Here is a 27,085-nt window from a genome sequence, read left to right as displayed (position 1 = left end):
ATATCACTAACCTTCTGCATTCTTTTTCTGTGATGCTTTTTCTGGCAGTGTATTTTGGGTCATTATCTTGCTACATGATGAAGAATCTTCCAATCAGTTCATTAAACATCAATTAGGAGCCCATTCCAGAATAATCACAGATAACAGATCATTTTTGTTCACAAACTTTAGTCTTTCCATCACACTTCTAAAGGTTACTCTTTGTCTCATCAGTCCGTAATAGTGGTTTTCATCTTCTGGCCTCTGTTCCTTTTGTTCATGAAGTCTTCTGTAAACAGTAGATTATGATAATTTCACTCTTGCCCTCTTAAGGTGGTTGCTGTTGTCACTAACAGTTGTTTTAGGGGTTTTCTTTACAGCACTCGTTATTTGTGCGGTCTTCTTATAAGATCAGTTTAATGGCTTGATTAATGCGCAGCTTTATTAAACCTGTTGACATCGCAGAGCATCCACTGTTCTGGTAGTGATAATGTGCGTTTGAAAGGATTTGTAACATGTTTATAACAATACAGCACAAAAAAAATTATCAGAATAAAAGCATTAAACTCCAAGTATTAAACTGCAGTGAAGTAAAAGTAGGAGAAAAAATAATACTCCAGTAGCGATTAAAACATATACAGCTTTTTAGTACTTAAATACAGTACTAAATTAATTCTATTTCGGTACTATACATCTCTGCCTAATTGTAACGTCTACCTACACCAGTAAGAACTCATTTAAAAAAACATATAATTACTGCAAATTTTAATCAGAAAAAATAACATTAAGCCAAATTGAGGTAAATTTGTTGGCCTGGCCCTCAAAAATTTTTTATTATTGGGTCTGCTGAGAAAATGTATTACCCACCCCTGATTTAGAGAGAGAGAGAGAAAGAGAGAGAGAGAGAGAGAGAGAGACCCCAGCGCGCACGCGCTCCCCTCCCTCGTGCTGCTGAGTTGGTGGATGGAAATTTTGTGTTTGCTCAGTAAAAGTTCAGACATGCAGGAGAAACAGCTCGCCTGCGCGTGCAGCACCGTAACTTACAGCGCGAGCACCACAGTTACAGCGCGCGCACGGCACTTACAGCGCGCGCACCAGAGTCGCAGCAGTGCGGGAGTTATGTAGGAAAGGACCAGGAAGGTAAGAGCTCTCCACCCTGTAAGACAGCTCAGTCTCCACAGGAAACACAGCAGAACAAGCGCTGAATGTATCGTCTGAGGTAAACACACTGCTGTAGGAACCTTTCAGAACTGTTTTATAAAATATTTATTTTCAGGGGATTTGTTTTTATTCTGGTGGAACATGCTAAAAAGTCACTGCTGCCAGTTACTGACTCAAACAGTGTGAGTTTTTAGATACTTAGCATACTTTTTTTTAAAGTTAAGTTTTAAGGTCAGAGAAACATAAACAGATGATTATTTAATTTTCTAGCAGAAGTTGTTTCTAAAATACTAAAGCTTTAATCAGTAAAGATACAGTGCAGTTTTTATCATACCTACATTTTTGATATTTAACACGCTTTAATATCGGACAAAGATAACCTGAGAAAATACAAAAAGTAGTTTTAATGAAGATTTTATTTATTATTTTTTATTAAGAGAAACAAGCTACCCAAACAAATCTAACCCTTTGTGTAGTAATTGCCCACCCATTAATTAACTGTGGATTAACGACATTTTTTGAAAGCTTTGTTCAAACCAGGCCTGAAGAACCACTGCTGACCTAAAAGAACAGTCCATCTCACATTTGTCACTTCTGTTCTCTACCATAAGATCCAGAAGGCCACCAATTTGTGACCCTAAGTTGAGGTATCCTTGGGTTCTGCAACAGGACAATTACTCAAAGCCCACCAGCAAGTCCACCTCTGAATGGCTCAAGAAAAACCTAGATGAAAGTTTTGAAGTGGTCTTGTCATAGTCTAATTGAGATGCTGTGGCATGATCTTAAACAGGCCATTCATGCTTAAAAATCCTCCAATGTGGCTGGATAAAAACAATTCTTAGAATTCTTCAAAAGACTCATATTGAGGACCCTCCCCACCTTGACTACAGTCTAGGCATTGGAATGTAACTACAGTGTCTGATCTAGGTTAAGCAGCCTCAGCTATCAGGACTATGTCAGCTCTGTTCTGATTGGATGTATGTCTGATGGGAGTCATGGTGAAACAAGGATTTTTGAGACTCTGACCTGATTGATTTGGAAAGTACTGATTCCCTATTCAAAGCAGCTGACATTGAGTGATTAGATTATTTAAGCCTTAAAACAGAGAAGCTTTATGTCTACACCCAGTCCCTTTATCTCAGGTAAATGTCTCTCAGCAGGACAGTGTCTGCTTCATGACAATGAATAAAACCCTGTGCACACAATATTTTATTTAGTTTTATTTTATTATAATAACATTTAATACATTTAACTACTTTGAACAAATATATAAATGTATGAATAGTCTGTTTAAGGTACACATAGATATTTTCTCAACTTACCTCAGCTGCTTTGAGTTAGTTGAATATTTGTGACTATATACTCAAGTGGGGATCCGTTGCAATGAGTTCAGTCTTTTTTTTTATAATTAATTTTTTTATTTTTCAGCGCATTCAGAGGAAAGTACAGCGATTTAGTTCCGAAATATCAGGTCACAAATGCCTTGTACTGATTGACATCACCTTAGGAGTGATGAGGGAAAGAGCACCATCTATCCACCCAGAGAGAGAAAGGCTAATTGTGCTTTCTCGGGGCTCCAGCAGCTCCAGCTACATTCTGATCATAGTGGCACCATTTTAGACTGATAGACCACTCAGAGCCCTGAGTTCAGCCTTTGCCAAGTAATCATCAGTTAAATTAATTTATTTAATTTAGGCAAAATAACTAATTCTGAAGAGTAAATATAACACAATTTTTATGAGGAATATTAAAGGAAGCAATGAATGAAGAAAACAAATTATTTGTGTAAATTTAACCTATCCAGGCTTAAAATGTATGGTCATGTAAAAAAGGCTAATATACGTTAATGTCCTAAAACTAATTGGAGAAAAAAATCCAAAAAACAGCTTGTGTAGCTCAATACATAACCATGCCATCACGGGGGACTAAACCTGAGACCCCCTGATAACAGAGGCTCTTAGACAGATCAGTCAGGAACACTAAAAAGGACAAATTTCGAAAGAACAGATTTGACAACATAGACTCAAAAAAATCCAGTGTGACTTTCCTGATTTGGAAATGAAGATAATGGCAGAAAGTGTACAATTGCCTGGCTGCCTGGGAAGTCAGCCTGGCTGGATGGGAATGGGATCTTTTGAAAAAGGTCTAGATTGGTTTGGCTCTGTCATAAGGGTATTGGATAAGCTTCCAGTGCTTATTAGTAGCTACATTTGCCCTGAGTCTTTGCTTATACACTACATTCTGTGTATGGGTTGATAACGCTACAGTAATTTTCTTAATCTTGTTTGACTTTTTAACTGTTTTCAGGCAGATTCAAACAATCAGCAGATAATGAGGAAGTTCTACAGAACATTATCGTTGTAATCATCACCATCATCATAAGCACAAACACAAAGTTGTCATGACAGAACCTAATCCAGTGGTTCCTGCTGTCGTTCCACCACCACCGCCACCTCCACTGCCACCGCCACCGCCACCCCCAGTCTTGGTAAATTCTACTTCCCGTTCTGCACCAGGATCTGGACGATTACGGAGTGTGTTCTGGGAGCGCATCCCTCAGGAGCGAGTGAAGGGTCGACGCAGTGTCTGGACAAAGTCAGACGAGTATTTAATTGACTTTACATCACTGGATGAGCTTTTTGGCCAGCAGCAGGGTAATAAGGGAAAAGAGATCCGGGTCAAAAGTCTCCATGGCCAAGAAAAACACACAAACACACTTCGAAAGAACACACTGGACAAGGTAAAGATGGACTGTCTGCACTTATTATATAATTGCGGGTATTTTCTTGCTGTAACACAGCCGATTCAGGTCATTAAGTGATGATGGGGCTAATGGAGATAGGTTAGAGCATGGAACTCGTACAGTGCTTGTCCAGTAAATCCATTCAGTTTGTCTTTTTTTCTCTGTCTCACAGATTTCTATTCTGGAGGGGAACCGGAAGTTGAAAGTTGGGATTTTTCTGCATCATTTTAAAAGGTATGTTGATAAGGCAAATAGTTATTATTGTACAATTATTTTTATTGGTTACTCAGTATTAACTCACAATATAAGTTAAACAGACTAACACTCTTACCCGTAATCCTGCCCAGCCACTATTATACATAAATGGATTCTAATTCAAATTCTTTGGCTAAAAAGAAACAATCAAAGTAAAAAAAAACTAAATGATTGCCAGGATTTATAGAACCTCCTAGCTGACTCTGTGGTAGTGTGCTTAATATGTTTAAGTTTTAAGATGTGCTATGACCCCTTTAACACAGTCTTTGAGAGGTTAAGGCTTGGCCCTCCTCCACCTAAGAATGATTATATCTCTAACTAGTAGGTTGGAAAAACTGCCATATGTGATTGTTCTGAAGTTACGTGTATGTATTTTGGGACTATTCTGAAAGGGCTATTGGTGAGGTTCAAATTTTGTGTTCCAGATATGTGAGAAGGTAGAATGTGATTCCTAGCCAAAAGTCTAGCAGTTTCTGACATGTCAAGACCAACTGTGCCTGGATCCTGTTCACTTCTAAGACATATTGGATCAATATTAATAAAACTTCTTGGAGTAAGAATGCTGATCCAGGATCAGTTAAAGTTTACTGAATTCTATTAGACAGCTGATAAGAGGTGATCTTAGATCCCACTTCCAGACTTTTTCTGTAACTTCTTCTGAAGACCAGATCCTCAGTGAACTGCTCACCACTGGAGATAAGGCAAATGGTTAGGCTGGGTAATAAAGTTTGGTAAAAGGTTTAGTTAGATGTGGATTGGCTGGGTAAAATATATAATTATGTATTAAGTGTTGTGTTGGTGAAAAGTTTAAATGGTTAGGTGAGTTTGTTGGATAAATAGTTTAGGGAATGGGTTGGATGAGAGGCAACATGTTCATCTGTGTACAGAAGTTGGTAAAGGGTCTGATTGCCAAAGAGGGTTTATTTGGGTGACTGGTTTGCTTGGGTGAGAAATTAGTTGGGTAAAAGTTTTAATAGGGTAAATTATTTGGTTGACTAAAGTGTAAAATTAAGGGACTGATTTGTTTGAGTAAGATTGTTTAGTTTAGTGTAAAGTGCGTAAATGGGTAAATGGTTTGGGTGGATCAGGGCTTGGCTGAATTAAATGTTATTTATAATTATTTTAAATTATGTATATGTAATTTTCCACAGATTTGTGTCATTTATGGAGTCTTGCCCATTTATTGGTGTAAAGAAATGAGAATTGAACCCCAGTCTCCCACATGATGTGGTAGCTCACTGGCATGCAGTGGTGTTATCCACTGCGCCACACCAACCACACCACAAATGTCTGGCTGTAAACTTTTAGAGTACATGCACAGATGATTTTAGACTAAATTAATTCAGAATATTGTCAGAAGGCTCTGTCTGTATCTGTATCCATACATAACATTGAGCATAAATGGTTTAGGACACTAGTTTGGTTAGGTAGGATTTGGTTAAATACATATAGTGTTTAGTAAAGGGTTTGACCGATTTAGTAAATGGGAGTAAAAGGTTTAACAGAGTAAGGGTTTTTTTTGGGTTTTGGGTTTGGGTGTATGCTAAGGAACGACAGCTTGGTAATTCCATTATATTTACAATTTCTCCATATATTTTTCCTTATTCCCACAGTACTCTGGGAGAGATCATTAATGATATAAGAGAGGGGCGTGGCCAGAATTATGGCAGCGAGAAACTCAACGAACTCTTCAAACTACTACCTGACCCTGATGAGGTATTTGTATTTGTTTTATAAATGTGTGTGTGTGTGTGTGTGTGTGTGTGTGTCTGTGTAATACTAACTCTGTTTTGTGCCTGTAGGAACAGCTCCTGAGGGCATTCAGAGGTGAGCGCAGTCAGCTGGAAGAGGCTGATCTCTTCTTACTCCACCTTGTGGAAATCCCAAGGTACTGCAACAGATTTCCCCTTTTATTCCACTCACTTACACACCTAATGCTGTGAGAGTTTATCTCTGTCATTTATTGTGTCATGCAGCATTTTTCTCAAGTATTCACTCCTTTTTTGTTCGTTTCTCTTTACTCTCTGAAGTTTCAGACTGCGTTTAGAAGCTATGATTCTGCAGGAGGACTTTGAGTGTGCTGTGTCCACTGTGTCTACATCAGCTCAATGCTTAGTGTGTGCAGCTACAGGTAAGTGCCAATATATATGTACAAAATATAGATAAAAGTATTGGGATGTCTTTAAATTGATAGGTTTTAGGAAATGGTTTCACTTCCTCAGCTCTATCAGCAAATTTGCACATATGGAGTGTCTCTGTTTCTTTATACAGTCTGCCACTTAATTAGGGGTGGGTATCACCACTGATTTCCCAGTATGATTAGATTCCGATTCTCAAGGTCCTGATTTGAGTCAATATCGATTAATTTAGGGAACTTTCAGTTACAAAGAAAATGTTATTTTAATATGAAATGTTGTAATTATACAAGGAAGACTCAAACTTCCATTATTAAATATTGGTGTTTATATTATGTTATAAGTTACATTCTTTTTTTTATATCATTTAATGTAGATTAGTTAATTGCCACACCGTGCTTCACATCTTTATACAGGTATGGAATGGCCACTTTACTCAAATGTTTGCGTGTGGGTAAAACATTACGTGGTTCCAGAACATTAATGAGGCCACTTCGGGGCAAATTTTGCCCTAATAAATCGCCTTTTACACCACTATCCAGTAGCTCCTTGGTAGAATCTGGATAGCTCTGACATTTAAAACAAGTCATTAATAACTTTAAAAGTACACAAGAAGCTTACACAACACTGTACAGATGTATATATCGACATTTTAGTTACATAAAACAAAAGCATAACATGCTTTATAAATGTCTTATTTATTTGCAAATAAAAGTGGGAAATTTACCCAGACCCACTTATACAGATGTGATAATATAATAAGTGATAATAAAGTGATAATAAAAATACAACAAGCAAAATTAATAATGTAAAGAGAGAAAACTTTATTGAACTCAAAGGAAAAATTCTTCATAAAAGGAGTTAACGCTGCCTCCTGCTGGTCTAACCAGAGGTTATCTCCCCCGTTTTAAGAGCCTTTTCCCCACCCTGGAAATTACAAAAAATATATATTAATAACAGTGCTTCATAGAGAACACAATAATTATTCCACTATTTTACAGGTTAATCTACAGTTATTTGTCTAACAGTTAAACCAGTTTAGCTTAGCATGCTAGCGGGGGGCAGTTTAGCGTCCCAGCTAATGTGTTTAGCTTTGCCAGTGAATCGGCTAACCGCTAAGCTAACAGTAGCTTCACCCAGTCAGGTCTTACTTTAAATTAAGTAATAAAACAACACTGGAAAACAACTTAAAACAGTGTTAAATGCACTAGTTTGATAAACACATGCAACAGTGAGTGGAAATACAGAAAAAACGTACTTATATTTGTACAGAAACTCCCCCACAGTGTTGACTGACTGACCCAGTCAGAGAGCGGTGTCAAAAATAGGAGAGTCTTACAGATAAAACGTGAGATGTTAAAACTGTACGCATATACAGTTTAAACAGGCTAATTCTGAGGATCAATCTTATATTAATTGGTTTATATAAATTGATATAGGATCGGTCAAATAAAGATCGATTCAAATCGATTTTTAAACACACTGCTACATGCACTGGCTGAAAGAAATACCTGAATAAAGTGATTAGATAATGTGTCCCAAAACGTTTGTCATTAGAATATTCATTTTAAGGCACCCCCATTGCTGACACAAGCAAACAGCTTGTATATTATCTGCAAAATTGTGCAATAGGCCACTATGGGGCAGCTGTGAGCACACAAGTCTAAAGTCATTGTGCCCAAAGCTGGTATATTGAATAGACTCAGTTGAATGCAATAAAGCTGAAAATCTCTCTTTCAGAGCTGATGGGTTGTGTTGAGCTCCACTTCATCCTGCGTTTGGTGCTGAAAGCTGGAAACTACATGAATGCTGTAAGTGACTGCACTCTTCCATTTACACACACATCAAAACACACTCTTACTCACTTATTTAGTCACTCGCTCACTTCTAAATCTCTGTGTTGTGTTTGTGTATATGTCTGTAGGGTGGGTTTGCTGGAAACGCAGCAGGCTTCCGGATCGCCTCCCTGTTGAAGTTATCAGATACTAAAGCGAACCGTCCTGGCATGAATCTTCTGCACTTTGTAGCCATGGTATGCTCAATCAATACCCCTAATCAATACCCCATCACTCATCAATATGTGCTGCTGAGGAGCTTTTACATTAAGAGAAGTGCATATGACTAAAAATAGCTAGACAAAACTTGGTTTATAAATACCCCACCAAGCTGTACTGCACTGTTGTATTTAAAATAGACAGCTGTACAGTCACACTCTGCTCTTATAATCTTGATAGATTTGTGGGATCAGAAAAGCTTAACCATGACCATATTTATTATGATCAGGTTTTTAGTTTTGGCTCATGTAAATTGTGATGTGAACATTGTGAATATCCTCCAGTCGGGGTCAATTTGTTTTTCTGTCTACAGTCTGCAGCATGAATTAAATAATATTTTACAGAAAATACAATAGTGAAAACAGTTCACACAATTCAAACTGCTACATGATTTGATTCAGTTTCAACAAGTAACACAGTGCTGTGTTCAATCTAAAACACCTTTTAAATTCTTATTTCTTACGATATACAGTTATGGCACCCATGAATCTTTTTTCAGAAAATGAATGATTGAGTATTAGAACAACACAAAAAAAGCAGAGAAAAATGTGGGTAAATAACTTTGTTACATGCATGTTATGCTTGTTTAAACTCACCTTTGGCAAGTAACATGTATGGGCAATTTAAATAAATACACTGGTGCGTTTCAGGTAAGATATAATGCCTGTGTTTGTTCGTCTCTGTGTGTGTACAGGAAGCAGTAAAGAAAGATCCATTAATCTTCTCCTACCACCTCAAACTCAGCCACGTGGGACCAGCTTCCAGGTGTGTGTGCTTGTGTGTGTTTGTGTGTAACGTGTTTGTTTGCATGTGTAAGTGAACTTATTTGTGTGTGTGTGTGTTAAAAGGTTATCAGTGGAGGTGGTTCTGGAAGAGTTTAGTGAGCTGCAGTGCAGAGTTGCCGCCCTAAAGGAAAGAGTGAGAACTACATCTGATCTGCTCATACAGATCACACCTTTCCTTCAGGTTTGTTATCATTAGTAATATTAGAAATTAATCTGTGTGCTCGTTAGGAATCGTTAGGGATATTAGAAATAATTATTGTGATGATATAGTTATGAATACTAAAATAGATGCTGTTGTATCATTAAGAATATTCGAAATTAAGCTGTGCTATGATTAAGATTTGATTGATTTTAGGAGTTATTAGAAATGTTAAAAATAAAATAAATTGTTTAATGATAAAGCTTATTCAAAGTATCCTATATAACAGAAATACATGTGTGTGTGTGTGTTTGTGTGTGTAGGCTGCAGAACTGAAGTTATCTGAGGTGCAGTTGGATGTGGACTCCATGGTGAAAGCCCAACAGTCCCTGTTGGAGTTCTTCTGTGAGGATGATGACGGGTCCTTTAAGCTGGAGGAAGCATGCAGTACACTTCACATCTTCAACCAGCGCTTTCACAGAGCTGCACAGGTTACACCCACAAACACATGCACACACAGACACATACACACACACAGCATAGCATAGCTATCTGTATCTTTCCAGTCTGTGGAAAGTTTATAGCTAAAGGGGACTTTATTTAAAAAAAAATATTTAAAGTGAAAATCAGATTCACTTAGTGTCACATTTAGTCTATTAGCCAAGGCATGTTTGATTGTTTTTTATTTTTTACTGGAGCTATAATGCTATAAAGTTATAAATTAGCACTGGGGCAATCAGAGTAATGTAGCTAACATGTAATAGGAACTTATACACCACCAGGTAGTGCTAAAGTGTAAGGGCTGGTGCCCGATCGAGGCATCCTCCGGGGCATCGGAGGGCGCGCCAGGCCAGCGCTGAGGGTTTATTGGCTAATTACCAACACCTGCTTTGAACACCTTATAAGCAGCGCCAATCAGCCACTCGGCGCTGGATCTTTGAAGCTCGTGAGAGCGAATCTATGCCGGTTTTCCGAGCGAGCCCCGGCTCTTTATATCTATCTCTTTCTCCCTTCGAGTTTGGTGGAGCTGTGTAGAGCAGTGAGCTCCACAGCCGCCATCTGCCTGTCTCTAGTTTGGTGGAGCAGAGAGGTGTGCTCTGTTCTGCCGCCCCTCTCGAGTCTCTGTGTCTGTGTGTGTGTGTGTGTGTGTGTGTGTGTGTGTCTCACTGCGAGGCACGCGGTTGTTTACCTTCCCTCTCCCTCGCTGTTCCTCCCCTCTCTGGTGGAGCAGCGTTTAAATCCACAAGCACCTCAGTTCAGTTTTATTTTCTTTGGAAGCTCTTTTGTTCAGTTACTCCTTCACCTCGTTTTATAAGAGGTAGCCGCACTTCCTCGGCGATCCTAGGTAACGTTTTCTCCCCCTCTCTTTCACTCACGCTCGGCGCGAGGTTTGTTTTCCACCCGTTTTCACTCTCCGCCCGTTTTCGTTGCTCCGCCCCTTTCGGCGGAGGCTCTTTAAAGGGCGATTAAAGCGGCCGCATCCCAATCCGCTCGCTGGTGCAGCGGTTAGAGCACTGGGCTGCGACCGCGACAGCCTGGGTTCGATCCCCGCGTGGAGCGGGGTTTAATAAGGACTTATATTTATATAATATTATATATCCTATTAATATATATATATATATATATATATATATATATATATTAACGATTATATATTATTATTATTATTATTATTATTATCATCATTATTATTATTATTTCCCCTTTTTTTCTTGGGTTTACCTGCTTTGACATCTACTGCTCTGCACTTGGATTCTACAACCTTCTGGGCTGGAGAGCTACCTCTCCCCACCCATTACAGAAAGATCCAGCCCACCATGGATCCAGCAGAGCAGTTAGATCTCAAACAGGCAAAAGTGACCCTGGAGAACCAGGGAGGTACTTTAGAGAGGCATGAGCAGGCCCTTCAGCAGATTCGTTCTCTGCTGGAGGGTCTGACAAATATGATAACACCAGGCTCTCCACAACCCATACAGCCAGCTCCCCATATGCCTGGACACCCCCAGGTAGAGGAGCTTGTAGCTGCTGCACCACCCGTGGAAGCTAGAGTCGAGCCCCCACTACCTACCCCCATGCGTTATAGTGGTGAACTCGGAGGCTGCAGGGGGTTTCTCCTGCAGTGCTCACTTGCTTTCGAGCTGCAGCCATCCCGTTTTCGGTCGGAGCGTGCAAAGGTTGCATACATTGTCTCCCTCCTCTCCGGAAGAGCACTAGCGTGGGCTACCCCTGTGTGGGAGAACCAACCGGCTACTTGCACCACAGCTGCACTGTTTGCAGCTGCTCTTTTGCGGTCATTTGACCTTCCGGCTCAAGGAGAGGAGGCAGGGACCCGCCTCCTGAACCTACGTCAGGAGGGGAGGTCTGTCCCAGACTATGCCATCGAATTTCGCACGCTTTCGGCTGAGAGCGGGTGGAACTCCAGTGCTCTGGTCAGCGCCTTCTATCATGGTCTCAGTGAGGACCTTAAAGATGAGCTCGCTCACCGCGACCCTCCGTCCTCACTTGATGACTTGATCGAGCTGACCCAGAGACTGGACCAGCGCCTTAGGCAGAGGCGCAGAGTGCGGGTTACGGGAACCGTACAAGGCCCTCACGGTCAACCCTCAGCTGTTGGACCATCGCTGGCAGCTGAGAAGCGACCTGACCACGGGGTGCGGTTGGGACACACCCGTCTGCCAAGGCAAGAGCGTGATGCCCGCATGCGGGAAGGGCGGTGCCTTTACTGTGGAGGTGTGGGGCACCAGCGCGTCGCCTGTCCAGAGTTGGCAGCAAATAATCGTCTGTTAGGAGGAGAAGCGCCCCTAACAGACCTGCCAGGGCTCCTTCGAACCTCGGGAGTATTCCTCCAGGCAACACTGGTGTGGGAGGCATCGGAGGTGCGTCTTCCCGCCTTTCTGGACTCTGGGGCAGCTGGTAATTTTCTGGACGTGGCCATTGCAAAAAGGCTTGGTTTGCCGCTGGTCCCCCTACGGGAACCACTGCCCATAGCAGCCATCGACGGGCGGTCACTGGAGCCAGGGGTAGTGTCTCACCAAACACGCCCCCTCATGCTGCGAGTCGGGGCTCATTCAGAGCAGATCATGCTATACATCATAAGTGCCCCCGACTTGCAGCTGATTTTGGGGTTCCCTTGGCTCCAGCGACACAACCCCCATGTCGACTGGCTGACCGACTCAGTCCTGAGGTGGGGGCCAGCCTGTCAAACCTCCTGCCTTCAGCCCTCCAGAGTCCCTGAGGTTGCAGACCCCGACCTCGGAGGTCCTGATGTTTCTCGGGTACCCAAAGAATATCAGGACCTCCGGGAGGTCTTTAGCAAACGACAGGCCCAGATACTGCCCCCCCACCGCCCCTGTGACATCTCTATAGACCTCCTCCCTGGGACTAGTCCCCCTAGGGGAAGACTGTTCTCCCTCTCTGGCCCAGAACGCAGAGCGATGGAGGACTACATCCAGGAGGCCCTCGCTCTGGGTTTTATTCAGCCATCAACCTCCCCGGCGGGAGCCGGGTTTTTCTTTGTGGGTAAGAAAGAGGTTGGGTTGAGGCCCTGTATAGACTACAGAGGCCTCAACAAGATCACCATAAAAAATCGTTACCCCTTGCCCCTTATGTCATCTGCCTTTGAGGCACTGCAGCGGGCTACCATCTTCACCAAGCTGGACCTGCGCAGTGCCTACAACCTGGTCAGGGTCAGGGCAGGTGACGAGTGGAAGACTGCGTTCATCACCCCGTCCGGGCACTACGAGTACTTAGTTATGCCGTTCGGGTTGATGAACGCCCCTGCCGTCTTCCAGGGGTTTATTAATGAGGTCCTTCGGGAGGCCTTGGACCGGTACATGTTCGTCTACCTGGACGATATACTTGTCTACAGCAGGTCCGTAGATGAACATGTCACCCATGTCCGACGCGTCCTCCAGCTGCTCCTTGAGAACCACCTCTATGTCAAACTTGAGAAGTCCCAGTTCCATGCGCAGACCATCTCCTTTTTGGGTTTTGTTGTGTCGCACAACACACTGCGCATGGACCCCACCAAGATCAAGGCAGTGGAGAACTGGCCTCAGCCCACCTCAGTGCGCCTGGTCCAGCGCTTCCTGGGCTTTGCAAATTTCTTCCGCCGTTTTGTGAAGAATTTTAGCTCTGTGGCTGCCCCGCTAACTGCCCTAACGAGGAAGACGTTAGGGCGGTTCAGCTGGTCCACAGAGGCCCAGGAAGCATTTGACGCCATCAAGCGTCTGTTGACCAGGGCCCCAGTTCTCCAGCTGCCTGATCCGGGACTTCCGTTTGTCGTAGAGGTGGATGCTTCTGAAGTAGGCGTAGGGGCAGTCTTGTCCCAGCGATCAGGGCCTGGAAACCGGCTGCACCCTTGCGCCTACTACTCCCACCGTCTTACACCTGCCGAGCAGAGGTACGACGTGGGAGACCGGGAGCTCCTGGCTGTGAAGCTCGCCCTGGAAGAGTGGAGGCATTGGCTAGAGGGGGCGGAACACCCCTTTCTGGTCTGGACAGACCATAAGAACTTGGCCTACATCCAGCAGGCCAAGCGTCTAAACCCACGCCAGGCCAGATGGGGGCTGTTCTTTACCCGGTTTGACTTTGTCTTGTCGTACCGTCCCGGGTCCAAGAACGTCAAGCCGGACGCCCTCTCTCGCCAGTGGGAACCCCTCTCTCTTCCAGTGGAACCATCCACCGTGGTTCCTCCGGCCAGGATCCTGGCACCCCGCCGTTGGGGCCTGTTAGACGCCATTCGACGGGCCCAGGAGACCGATCCTGATCCGGGGAATGGTCCCCCGGGCCGAGACTTTGTACCTTCATCTCTTAGGAAGAGGGTACTCAACTGGGGACACGCCTCTCCCCAGACTGCACATCCAGGAGCCACGCGCACGTTGGAATTTCTACGTCATCGTTTTTGGTGGCCACAGATGGAGAGGGACGTGCGCTCTCACGTGGTCGCCTGTGAAGTTTGCGCTCACTGTAAGGACCCCAGAACCAGACTCACGGGTCTGTTGCGCCCCCTGGCCATTCCCTCGCATCCCTGGTCTCACCTGTCCCTTGACTTTATCACGGGGTTGCCCCCATCCCGAGGCAACACCGTGATACTAGTCATTGTGGACAGGTTTTCCAAGGCGGCACGCTTTGTCGCGCTACCAAAACTGCCATCCGCACAGGGAACGGCCCGAGGTGCTGCTGGACCAGGTGGTCCGCATCCATGGACCACCTGCGGACATTGTGTCAGACCGTGGGGCGCACTTTACCAGCCGGTTCTGGGGTGCCTTCTGTCATCTGTTGGGGGCAGAGGCCAGCCTCTCCTCTGGGTTTCACCTCCAATCAAATGGCCAGACTGAGAGGGTCAACCAGGACTTGGAACGGACCCTCCGCTGTCTGGCCTCGTCCACCCCTTCCACCTGGTCCGACCAGCTGAAGTGGGCGGAGTATGCCCACAACACACTCTCCCACCCATTACATAAAGTATTTCAGTCTGTGTTATTAGAAAACCACAGAGCTTGAGGAAACACTAAATTTTTTTTCTTATTCAAATTTTCCATTCCACCATAATTGGTTATCATCATGCTACTTGGTTGGGTGTAACATTCATTATAGAAGTTATGGGAGCTGTATTAGCCTCATAGCACCAGGTGTAAAACCACACCTTTCTCTCTTTCTCTCTCTGTCTCTCAGGAGAATATGTTGCGAGAGCAGCAGTATCAGAGGCGCTTGGAGAGAGAGCACATGGAAAGACAGAGGGTGTTAAAACGCCGCTCGATCGCCTCCTGCTCCATCCTGGAGGCGGGATTAGAGTGCAATGATGGCAGTTTAGAGATGATCCTGGAAGCTTCTGTGACATCACCGAGGAGGCGGAGCCAGTGGTCAACACTTGGCCGCCAGACTCTGCAACGCCCATCTTTATTCAGGTCAGTCTGCTACTGCCCTTAATTTAAATACAGTGTGTAGTGGTTTGTTCATCAATTTTTTTTTTAAATAAGAAAGGTTTAGTTCCAATATCCGTTAATTGTTTTGTGCATCCATCAGTGTATGTCTTCAGAGCTAAAGTGCTAGGAGTGGGACAAAATATCAATATTGCAATTTTTTTTTTTTCGTTTGAAATACATTGTCGATTATTGATTCCACTGTCCAGAAAACAGTTTAAAAGTGTACAACAAACTAGATTAGTCTAAGAGCAAACAACAATCCTAAAATGTCATTAAAGGACTTAAAGGTAACTCTTTTAGCCATTAATTGATTTAGGCATTTTTTTATTGATTTATTTTTTCAATTAGATATTTACTTTTGATACAATGTATTTACATGTATTTTACTTTCTGTCTGTCTGTCTTTCTAACACTCGGTTGGTCTGTCTCTTTGTCTAAAACAGCTTGACAGAAACAACAGCAGAAAAAACAAACCTGATGAAATGTGAGGTGGAAAAATGCACTGATGTTCCTGACAGTGGCGCTGCAGTGGAGATTCGGACAGAGACCCCGCCCAACTCTAAGCTGACCGAAGCGAAGCGCCTTGCCCACTCTGCCATCCAGCCCCAGAATCAGACACTTGGTTCAGGACTCCGCCCACAGGTGGGCGAAAAACACACGCTAGTCTCCCCCCTTCAGTCCTACAGCAGCTTAGCCCCACCCTGTGCAGAGGAAGAGAGGAAAGGGAGGAAACCAGCAGTAAAAGGAAAGTCAAAGGAGATGCAACAAGAAGTACAGAATTTGGCATCATCTGAGGTGGGAGAAAAGAAGACAGGAAATCTCAAAGAGCGAACAATGAAGGACATGAAACCTGCCAATCAGAGCCAGAACAGGACACGCATTGCCACGCCCCCTCTTAGAGCATCCCACCTACCATTGCTCCAGACTGGCTTGCGACCTCTCCCATCTGGCCAATCTGTAACTGCGGTTGGGACTTCAAAGGAGGAGGGATCAGTTCGAAAAACGCAAAGAGCTAAAATTCCACAGTCACTGAAACGACTGCTGGACAGGACATCATCCAGCAAAAAAGAGCGAGAGAAGAAAGAGGGAGAAAAAGAGGTGAAAGAGAAAACAAAGACTGAGACCAACGACAAACAGCGTGAGAGGAGAGAGAGAGAGAAGGAGAAGAATAAGAGAGAGCAAGAGAAGCAGCAGGAAAAAGAGAGACAGAAGAGAGAGAAAGAAATAAAGGAGAGAGAGAAGAAAAGAGTAAAGTCAGAGAAGGAAAGAGAGAAAACAAAGGTGTGTGATGTGAAGGAGGGCAGAGTAGAGCGATCTGCAGGGCCAGGGTCATCGCTAGCTCTCACTGTGCCTAGTCCTCTGTCCAGGCTATGTCCGTCTGCGACCCCGTTAGCATTAGCACTGCACTCTGTGTTAAAACGAGACAGAAATGGACACACAGTGGCCAGCAGCTCACGCATACCATCAACAACCAGCAGAGGAACACAAAGCCAGACACGTTGAAACACACACACAGACAGCTGTATTGGTTTTATTGCTATTCTGGTGATCCAGTGTTAGCATAGGCAGTGATGCTGTGTAGATTTGGCACATAAAGGCCTCTGGAGGTAGTTTATGTGGAGCCTGGCCTCTTACTGTTTCTCCTCTTCTGCCAAAAAATATAATCTCACCAAAAACACTAGAGGGAGCTCCAGAGTTCCTCCTTATATAAAAGGAGTTCAACGGTCACTTTTTTTGCCTTTGAGTCTTTGGCAATGCAGCAAAAAAGGAAAAACACATCTAAGTTGTCCCTTAAGTTTTTTTTTATAAATTTTTAATTATAATGTAAACAACAGTATGAAAAGTTACTATTTAAGCGAAGAATATATAAATATATAAATGATTTCCATTCAAAAATGCAGCTGTGTCAGAAGATCATGATTATTTTTAATTCTGATAGTTCCCGTTCACTGTATAGTTATATCTTTATTATAATATAGTAAAATAATATGCTTTTAAAATTAGAATATTTTAATGTGCTGAGTAACTAAGTTTAACAGAGCTTTAACAAAGAAAATAAATGCTAATGTAGATGCATATATCGTTTTTTTTTTCCGTTTTACAACTTGGAAAGAGGAAACGCTGCGTTTGTAGGTGTGCCCATGTGAGACAGAGGTAGGTCAGAGAGAGCATGTGAGAGTTTTCAATACAGTTACGTGTGACAAAAGTTTGGAGGAAAATGAAGCGAAGGAAAGTAGTGGCTAGTGGCTGGATAGATAGCTTGCTGTATTAGCGTGTTTGCTAACCGGCCAGCGCGACAACATAAATGGCAGCAAACACTCTCACAACAGAAACTTGTAGTTGTAATGTGGAATATGAAAGTTGTAATATGGAAGTTGTAATATGGAAAAATAATAATATATGCAGCTAAATTAGCATTTAATTCCTTCATGTGATCCAGTGATCCAGATCACATGATCAGACCAGGGACATCCCTAGCAGAAAGATGCTAATATTATTGCAACTTAATGCTCATTGGCTGGAATTCTGCAATTAAAGTGCTTATTGGCTAACAAGCTGATCAAAAGTTGCATGTACCATTTACTGTTGATTTTGTCTTCTTCTCCACCATGGAAAAATTTAAAGGCCAACTTAGAAAGCAATGAAGGTGTGTTCATGCACAGCTTCCAAGCTGGGAAGTCATATTTTCATAATTCTGGGCCCACTTAGGAGTACCCTCTAGTGTCCGACGTATCAAAACAGTGTTCCACTATTCTTACATATTAAAGAACTCCCTTTTTAAATATTGTACTGAACTTTTTTTATTGGAAATGTGCAATTCAGTATTTTCCTCTAGAGGCTTGGAGGAGCTGAGATAACACAGAAGAAGCAAACCTAAGACACCAAGCATGTGAATTTAGATTGAATGATGAATATAAGACTGATAACAGTAAGTAGGGACTCAAACAGCCAAAGAAAAAGGAAAGATGGGAAAAGAAAGAGAGGAGATCGTGTTAATGTAAGGATAAACTCATAGAGACAGAAAGAGAAAGGTAATGTGCGCTGGAAAGCTCATGTTTGTAATGTGATTTTAGTCTGAATCAGTTTCAGCTTTTGATAGTTCTTTAAGAAATATCCTAAAGAGTGTGATGCATGTTGATATAAAAGGAAAGATTAAGCAATGTATTGGCCATTGTAATGCAAATAGCACAGTTTGCATATGAAATATTTATAAAGTGTTTATAAACATACTGGTTTGTGGAACTTCTGGGTGGATGACTCATATTGTTGCAGTGAAGACGATTATTTAATATAACAGTAAATATAAACAAAATCAAAGCTGTAACAGTGATTTAAGCTATTCCAGCTATTTAGTGATTTAACATGTTAGGGGGTGACAGTATTTACAGGAGTACATGTACTGTATACCCTATCACTGTGCACTGGATACCTGGTGCAACAACACTAATTAGTACCACATTTCCCCCAAATTATTATTTCTGACTAAACATGCTTAGTGATCCCAGCACCAAGATTGCTAATATCAACAAGTCCCACATAAAAAGCATCTTTGTCACCAAACTGAATATTTAGATGTTACTATATACCTAATAAATCACTGAGAGAGTTCTACTTTTATATTGTCTTGGTTGACTATCTGTTCTGTTGTGCAGTGCTAACAATGTAATCCACCCAGAAGTACATTTACTTTTCTTGTGACTGAATGCTGATGTGTACTGTAGCTTTATCTATTGGTAATAAGCTTTAAATAGTGAAGAGGAATTGTTCAAGAGCTGTCAGTATTTTCTGTGAATTCAAGACGTTATTACTGCCTATTTGATACTATTTTAAAAGTATAAATCTCAGGTATTTCACATGTAAATGATCTGTAATATTCTCAATGAAATAAACTGCATAATCATCTACTAATAGTCTACTAATGTTTTTTTTTCTATGGTTACTACTGTGAAGGTGAATACTGTAGGCCTGGAGCTTTACAGCGTCAATGAAAAATAACAACTATTGTTGAGCACCTCTAAGAATTCCTTCTAGACTCTGAGAAAACTATTCCAGGTGACTCTACATCATAAAGACAAGTGAGCTTTATGTGGCAAGCTACAAGCTAAATGTGGCTACTTAGAAGAATCTGAAGTATAAAACATTCTGGTTTGTTTAACATTTTTTCCTTTACAAAATAAGTCCTGTATAGATTTAATGTCTTTAATATTACATTTACAATGTAAAAAAAATCATAAAAAGAAATTCATTAAATGAGAAGCCTGTGTCCTAATTGCATTATAACTATTTTATAACTGGTAAATAAAATCACTCAAATTAAAGTGAATCTTGGGTCTTAAAAAAAGAAAATGTGAACAATTACAATATGGACCTCACACAGGTGATGCGAGAGGGATGATGTCACAGGGTTTCAGGCAGTGCTGTTTGCTTTTTGTGCATTACACACACACACACACACACACACACACACACGCACACCATGACATCAGTTACAGAGCAATACACACATCAGCAATAGAGATTGAAGCACACACACACACACAGTGTAAGATTAACAATAGATTCAGTTCACTCTCACACTGTGACATCAGAACAAGCTCAATGGTCAGCACCACAGCATGAAGTGAGCTTTGTTTATTGTCCCAGCACTTGTGATTTTGCTTAAACAAAGATAAAACTACATTGAATATACTTTAATATATACTTTAATTAGTTTCTTATTTTTTCTTTTTTTATTTACACACTATTTATTAACACAATACCAATAAGTACAAAAACTTGTGTTAAATTTAATTCAGAGTAAAAGAGAAGATAAACTAACACAAAGGCTGCACTACAATAACCACAGTCCTTTGCGCCGTGGGCGTGCCCGCTTGACTTGCCCGCAGTGCCCGGATGTGAGTCGGACAACGGGAGGCTGGGGAATTCTGTCACAATAACGCAGTTTTAAAACTCACTTTTATTAACTTAAAGCACTAGAATAGTGCGCGTATAGCAGCTGTTTACGTGCCGCAGCGCACAGGCTGTGTTTGGGCGCCGGTGTTCGCGCTGCTCGCCCGCATTTCACAACTTGTTTCTGAGTTTGAAAATGCGAGCATCCCTGTTTAGCCGCCGTTAGCTTAGCATTAGCATCTCCGGAGCTGCTATGAGAACAGCTGTGTGTGAGAAAACCCGCTGCCCGGAGCCGCTCTCGCCCCTGTGAGTATAACCAGCGCGACCAGCCGACATCTCCAGCTCGCCGTGTTCTTATAATAATGGATTATTAGTAAAATTAGACACGTGCACTGATTTAGGAGCTGCGTTCAGCACAGGCGGGGCTAGTCCCAGCTATAGTTAACTGTAGTGGAGCAGACAGCCTCGGCTTTAGCTCTGAGCTAACAGTAAAATCAGCTGGAGTTAAACTTCACTACCCTGCTAAGAGTGTGTTTCTGTGTCTAACCCTGTCTGCGGATGGATTGCTCAAGATTATTACCTAGCATTTATATTAAGCGCAATTACCGTTTTAGCCTAAAATCATACCTTTTTCCTAATTTTTTACTGGTAAACAATCAAATCTCTGAAGTGCAGTGTTGCTGTAGAAACTCTCATTTCAGATATCACCTATGAAGTGTTTACAAACGGTAATATCAGATCTACAAATTTATAAACGTTTTTATAGATAATTTGATTTGTAATTTTGACTAGTGATATGTTACCAATAATTTATATAGCATTTAACTCTCTTATATCCCTTATCTATGATTGCTTTATTACTATGTAGATATGTAGACTATATAGATATGTCTTCCTTGTAATATGACTAGTCAGAATGGCTTCATGAATCTGTTACTAGTTAATATTTTATTTCTGTGATTGGAGCTTCATAATGTATTAATATTGTATTTGATAACCTTGATCATATTGACAGTATTGAGGATATCGTCACTGCTAAAAAGAACACTGACCCAACTCTACATTTCATTACAGAGAGTGTAATAAAAAAAATCCTGATAAAATTGAATGATGCAAAACATGCAAACATGTTTTAAGTTATACATATAAGAATATGTAAAGAAGTATATTTGGATGTTTAAATTGTTACTGTATTGTTACATACTTGTTGTAAGCTTAATAAAACAAGTTTGTATGTTTTTTTTTCCATTTCATACATTATAAAGATCGCTTTTGTTATGACCATCATGACTGTTGATTAAAACAATCGGCTTGTTAAAAAAATGGTCTGGAAAAAGTTCCCAAAGAAAAAAATCTCCCAAATAGTGATGTTTTTTTTTTTTCTACCCAAAAATATAATTCATGCCTTATTCTCTCTTTCTTTCTCCCACTTACTCAGGTAACACTATGCAGACGGTGAAGTGTGTGGTGGTTGGTGATGGAGCAGTGGGTAAGACCTGCCTGCTGATTTCATACACCACCAACACATTCCCTGAGGAGTACATCCCTACCGTCTTTGACAACTACAGCACTCAGACGTGCGTGGACGGTCGGGCAGTCAGCCTGAACCTCTGGGACACTGCCGGTCAGGAGGAGTACGACCGGCTGAGGACACTCTCGTACCCACAGACGCACGTCTTCATCATCTGCTTCTCCGTTGCCAGCCCGTCATCCCATGCCAACGTGCGGCATAAGTGGCATCCAGAGGTGAGCCACCACTGCCCAGGTGTGCCTGTGCTGCTGGTGGGCACCAAGCGTGACCTAAGATCAGACCGGGAGACCCTGGAGCGTCTAAAGGAGCAAGGCCTAACCCCCACGACCCAGCAGCAGGGTGCTGCCTTGGCCCGTTCCATTGGAGCTGTGCGCTATCTGGAGTGCTCTGCGCTGCTACAGGAGGGCGTTCGTGAAGTGTTCAATGAAGCCGTCAGAGCCGTGCTTTACCCCAACGCTAAGAAGCAGGCCAAGAAGTGTGTGCTCTTATAACCACCACAGTAGCTACATGTCCATGTTCGTTCCACACGGTTGATTTAAAGAAATGCGTAAAAAAGTTAGTTTTTTTTATTGTTTCCATTAATCTGACCTATTTTTGCCAAGTATCCCACTAGCTAGGACTCCCACTTCACACAATGTTACCAGTTCTGGAAGTGTGCAGGCCGGCAAATGGTTCTTCCTAGTCTTGTGAAACTTCAGCTCTTTTTCTCAAACTGCCACTAACACACCAACACTCTTGGAGAAGAACACTAACTGCCCATTCTGTTATGTCAGCTGGGTGAGGGGGAAGGGTTTGGGGGGTAGGGGGATAAGCCCACCCACCCAGAGAGAGTGATGCCACTCTGTGCCATTTAGAGGTACCAGATAGAAGTGCTTTACACAATGTAATTTCCTGATACAAAGGAATTTGGCTCATGGATATGAAAATCTCAGTTTTTTTTTTTATCTCCAGGGACTTCTTTGGCAAATTTGGCTATTCTCCACAATATACAGATCAGAACATTTATTTTATTTGATTACGTTTTTCTTCATCAAAGCCCTTGGATGATACCTTGTCTCTGTAAGCTGTGCACAAGTGCACTTCTAATCTTGGGACCCCACTTTTATACACTACTTAGTGTGGGAGTGTGTGGTTTGGGATGCAACCTTTTTATGTGGTGGAAGTGATTGAAACGTGTCATCCATTTTTTAAGTAAGTGTTGTAAAAGTACAAACCAATGATCAGGAAACAGTGAACTACAATGCGCGTTATAAAAATGGCTTTGATAGGAAATGTTGCTAGCATGTGTGTAAATGTCTGCTATATGTTTGTGTGTGCAAGTGTAGGGCCAGAAATATCCCCTGCTCAATCGAACAAAATGAATCACAGTAAGAATGAAATATCGCAGTATTTTCCAGCACTCTCTATAATGCCATTCTGACAGACTGTAATACACTACATAAAGCACAGGGGGTGCTCTATAATGAACATATAATGCTCACAGTCATTCTGACTGATTGCAAAACACTACAGGAAGCATAGGGGGTGCTCTAATATGATAATTTAATTCACACAGTCATTCTGACTGATTGTAATACACTATACAAAGCAGGAACTGCCCTCAAATATTCATATGGTCCTAAGTCATTCTTGACAGGCTGTGATACACTACAGAAAGCATAGGGGGACCTATAATGGTGTTATGATTCTCAGTCATTGTAAAAGACTGTAATACACTAAATGTAATGCCCATATCATCCACACTCTTATTCTGACATACTGTAATACAAGAAGTGTAGAGGCGCTATGTAGTGCTTGTTTTTTATCACTACAAAAAGTCCAGCTGAATAAATTAATTATAAACTGTATTAAACTGTTTGCCAAATTGCAGTACATAAATAGTACTGAACATTTCATGATATTTGCAGCTCTAGTGCAAGCTGCTTTCTGCATGTAGCAGCAGGGGGTGTTGTAGCGGGCAGTTTATCCACTTTTTGTTTTTCCTCATAGCATCACACACTCTGGTATATTCAGTCATAAATATGGGTAGATCAATTGTTTTAGGATGGAATTTATACTGTGTGCATATAAACACATCAAAGAAACATAAGGCTGAAGAAAGCTAAATAAACCCTACACCATGACTCACTTTATGACTGTGCATAAAAAGCAAGAGTAAAGGGTGCCACCTATGTGCTTCAGCTTTTGTTTAGCTGACCCTAAAAGTGCTTTCTGATTGGCTCCTCCAACACTGTGACATCACTGCATCTGTCGCGCCCTTGCTTCAGTTCCAGTCGCCAAAGTGCAGAAGACAACATCTCTAGTGGACTTACTGACTTTTTCTAGCCTGCATTAAGGTGTCAGGTTGGCACTGCAGGGGAACTGTGCCTTCTGAACCAGGAAATGCTTTCCAGTGCCAGTGCGTGCCTTTAGCCATGCTCGCTCAGGTTTGAATAATGCCTTGTGGATTTGGACGCTTGTCCTGATCATCGGTACAGCTTTCTTAGTGAGACTGCAATGGATGCCCTTCTGTGTTTCAGGTGCTTTGGGGAGAAAAAGAGTTTTGAACACACACTAATGTTATGAAGTGTTTTCCCTCTTTTAGTGAAGTTAAGGTTTTGAACAAGCACAAGCCCTTAGTATCTTTGTTCTGTGTTTTTTTTACATTGCAACTGGAGATTCGCTCAGTTAATTTAGTTGATTCAGAAATCTAAAAAGTAATCTCCTAAAAAATATGTAAACACATGTTTGTGAAAGTATACTAAATAGACTGACGTATGTAGTTTAAACTACATCAGTTTTCCAGAAATAGATAGAGAGTTGGATGTGTTTTGGGAGAAAAGTTGAGAGACAATTTGATTGTCTTTTGAATGTTTTTTGATGTTTTTGCAAATCATTGACTGTCTGAATCTAGTGTTTGGCATCGTGAGCCTTGGATCTCCTTTTGTAAAGTGAAGAAATACACATCAGATACCAGATGTCTTGGCTGAGGTCAGTGATCAGTCATGTTTATTGTGGTTGTTCCCTAAACTGGTCCTTTAAACTACACAGAACATGGATTAGGAGCCATGCCTGTGGAGCAGTGGGTTTTATATTTGCACAATAGAATGTATGATTTTAAATAAGCACTGAAAAGTTTTGGATCAAGTACACAAGGACATGCAATTGGACACATCTGGTCAAAATTAAGTAACTAAAGGAGTTATATTTGTGCAGGGGTTGCTGCACAGTAGAAGAGTGCACCACATTTCTTGCTCCTTTCTTTTTTTTACCCATTTTAAAATCCTTAAACTTTACTACAGTAACAAAAGTTTTGACCAGGGGTTTGCAAAATTGTGCAAGTTTTTGTTTTTCATTAGTCATTCACTTTAGTAAATAAATAGTAAGTCTTCATTACAATGTGCAGAAGTTTCTTTGTAGAGGGGGTGATTTATTTACACAGGTTAGCCCCACCCCCTTGCAATGCAGTTCTTCAGCTTTGTACCAGTAGATGGCCTTTTCACTCTTACGGCTATAAGATTAAACACAATGAGACAGCAGTGAGAAGCTGCTCAGCCTTAAAACCAGTCCAGATTTGTCACCAATGTTTTTTTTGTACAAGATTCAATTAAAATTAGCAGTGTTGTGTTTACAATATTTCACTTGCTGGAATGAAAACCTGCCTTGCTAGGGTTTTTACACTGCCATTACTTTTGCAAACCAGTATAAATGTGTTCAGAAACAAACGTTCTACGTGCCACGTTAATTGTGTAGTTTTTGCATTGGAGGGTGTGTGCATGTGTTTTGAGTGTGTGCTAAGACTTGTATGTAAGGTCCAATCAGCAGCCTGAAGAGCAAACCAGCTTCAGCAGATCTGGACTGCATTCCAATACTATTGTCTAGGGTGCCAAAAAAATAAAGTATGCACTATTTTCTCCCAAAGCAGAGGGTGTGTGCCATTTGTACTGAACCACACACTCTCTCTTTTACCAGGTACTCAAAATGACTTTTAGGTCCAGATGTACTTTTTCATGTCAGTGTAAAACAGAAATTGCCTTGGCATTTCATCACATAGATAAATGAACTTTTGGCATGGTTTTAAACAATGTTGCGATCCGCATCATGTGTGTACCACAACAATAAAACATGTTAAAGCCTTTCATGTTTAAATGTTCATTTATTTCAGTGTTAGCGGTAATACAAACCAAATGGTAAAAAAAATTGGCAAAAAAAGTAAACTAAATTCACAAAAACAAAAGTTTACTTTTTTTTGGCAAGTTCTTACCATTTGGTGTGTAATAGAGTATGAATTACGCACTAGGCATTTTATAGAAACAAATGTTGCAAGTCTAGTGGAGTTAGCTTTTATGTAGATTTAGGTCAGATTTGAGACACTTAATGTTTTATTATTATTATTGTTTCAGTAATTTATGTGTGACATAATTTATTGTTTCTCACTCTCTTTTCAACCTTACACTGGGAGGCTACTAATGTATCCTTTATGGCCCTTGGTTACCCACAATTCTTTTTAAAAAATACAATCCAAAGAGGAAAAAGAAAAACAGCACCACAAAGATCACCTCAAGAGTTCATTGTACAATGTTAGCTTTTATTGTTTAAAAGTATTTATATGTAATTTAATAAAAACATTATTTATTAACAATGATTCTGTGAGTGAAAGGTTGTGTGTGATAGCCTCAGGTAGACTGGTGCTCTAAGCAGAGAGTATTATATAACTGTATTGTGTCCTGTAATTGCATGTAGGCTGATATGTATATGGCCTTGTATTGTACTTTTTTTTTAAGAGGGAGTGACTTTTTGCACTCCAGTACAAGTAGCATTTGCAAGACACAGAGGATAATTTCACCCTTTAATATAAAAGAAAACAAGTGAGCATGTCTACCAACGAATGCAAGGGAGAATAAAATTGCATTCAAGGGAGCCGCTTGGATGTGCTGAGCAGAATTAACTTAATATTCATATTATAAAGTTCAGATGTTTTTAAAAAAATATATATAACTTTTTTGCATCTTAGGTGTAGTCACAAATTCTCACCAAAAAAAAAAAAACTAGCTAGCAGAGCAGTTTACCCTAATTACTGGGAAAATCTTATTTGCTGTTCAAAGTACAGCTAACCAGCCAGGTAGAGCCTGGGATTAATGTGGTAGCTAAGCAATGTCAATGCTTTATCCTGTAAACTTTAGAATGAAGATTAATCACATGAATAAATAATTGCTTAGATAGATTTTGAAATAGCCATTGTATTTAAACATCTAATATTCAGGTAAAAGTGAGTAAAATAGATTATTTTTGCTAAAATGTGAAAATGAAATTCAGATTTAATAATGTAGATTGCCAATATTGTCACAGTCTTGCAAAACCTTGTATCTCAGTTTTTGTTGTCTCTTATTTTTACATTATTTGAATCTAGCAGTTGTTTTATAAATTGTGTCGAATGGCATGATGAATGGACCAAAAGACATGAGAAAACGTAAACAAAAGCTTTCTACATTGACGTCCATATAAAGAAT

At 41.1% G+C, this 27,085-nt stretch overlaps 2 protein-coding genes across 3 annotated transcripts; both read left to right on the top strand.

Annotated features, from left to right (window-relative positions):
- Positions 1 to 941: 941 nt before the first annotated feature.
- Positions 942 to 19,080, top strand: LOC103022095 (FH2 domain-containing protein 1). Of its 2 annotated transcripts, none has more exons than XM_049476593.1 (13): positions 942 to 1,119; positions 3,448 to 3,880; positions 4,056 to 4,117; positions 5,752 to 5,854; positions 5,941 to 6,026; positions 6,169 to 6,269; positions 8,014 to 8,084; positions 8,198 to 8,305; positions 9,022 to 9,092; positions 9,176 to 9,293; positions 9,575 to 9,742; positions 14,925 to 15,157; positions 15,619 to 19,080. In XM_049476593.1, exons 2-13 carry the CDS (start codon positions 3,542 to 3,544, stop codon positions 16,676 to 16,678), a joined length of 2,520 nt encoding a protein of 839 aa, XP_049332550.1. In that variant the 5' UTR covers positions 942 to 1,119; positions 3,448 to 3,541; the 3' UTR covers positions 16,679 to 19,080. The 2 variants fall into 2 exon arrangements, with proteins under 2 accessions (XP_049332550.1, XP_049332551.1); XM_049476594.1 differs by having other exon boundaries at positions 1,111 to 1,198.
- A 974-nt stretch (positions 19,081 to 20,054) lies between these two features.
- On the top strand, positions 20,055 to 25,713 carry rhogc (ras homolog gene family, member Gc). The gene is made up of 2 exons (XM_007235846.4): positions 20,055 to 20,371; positions 21,504 to 25,713. The coding sequence occupies exon 2, from the start codon at positions 21,512 to 21,514 to the stop codon at positions 22,085 to 22,087; it is 576 nt and encodes a 191-aa protein (XP_007235908.1). The 5' UTR covers positions 20,055 to 20,371; positions 21,504 to 21,511; the 3' UTR covers positions 22,088 to 25,713.
- The last annotated feature ends 1,372 nt before the right edge of the window (positions 25,714 to 27,085 follow it).

Source organism: Astyanax mexicanus, chromosome 1 (genome assembly GCF_023375975.1).
Source record: "Astyanax mexicanus isolate ESR-SI-001 chromosome 1, AstMex3_surface, whole genome shotgun sequence".
In the NCBI taxonomy this organism is placed as follows: Eukaryota; Metazoa; Chordata; class Actinopteri; order Characiformes; family Acestrorhamphidae; genus Astyanax; species Astyanax mexicanus.
Note: the sequence above shows the minus strand (reverse complement) of the source record. Positions and strands in the feature narration are given on the sequence as shown.

Coding starts and splice junctions, on each gene's coding strand:
- rhogc (XM_007235846.4), top strand. CDS start 21,512: ATGCAGACGGTGAAGTGTGTGGTGGTTGGTGATGGAGCAGTGGGTAAG.
- LOC103022095 (XM_049476593.1), top strand. CDS start 3,542: ATGACAGAACCTAATCCAGTGGTTCCTGCTGTCGTTCCACCACCACCG. Junction 4,118..5,751: donor TTTCTGCATCATTTTAAAAG/GTATGTTGATAA, acceptor TTATTCCCACAG/TACTCTGGGAGAGATCATTA. Junction 9,294..9,574: donor AGATCACACCTTTCCTTCAG/GTTTGTTATCAT, acceptor TTGTGTGTGTAG/GCTGCAGAACTGAAGTTATC.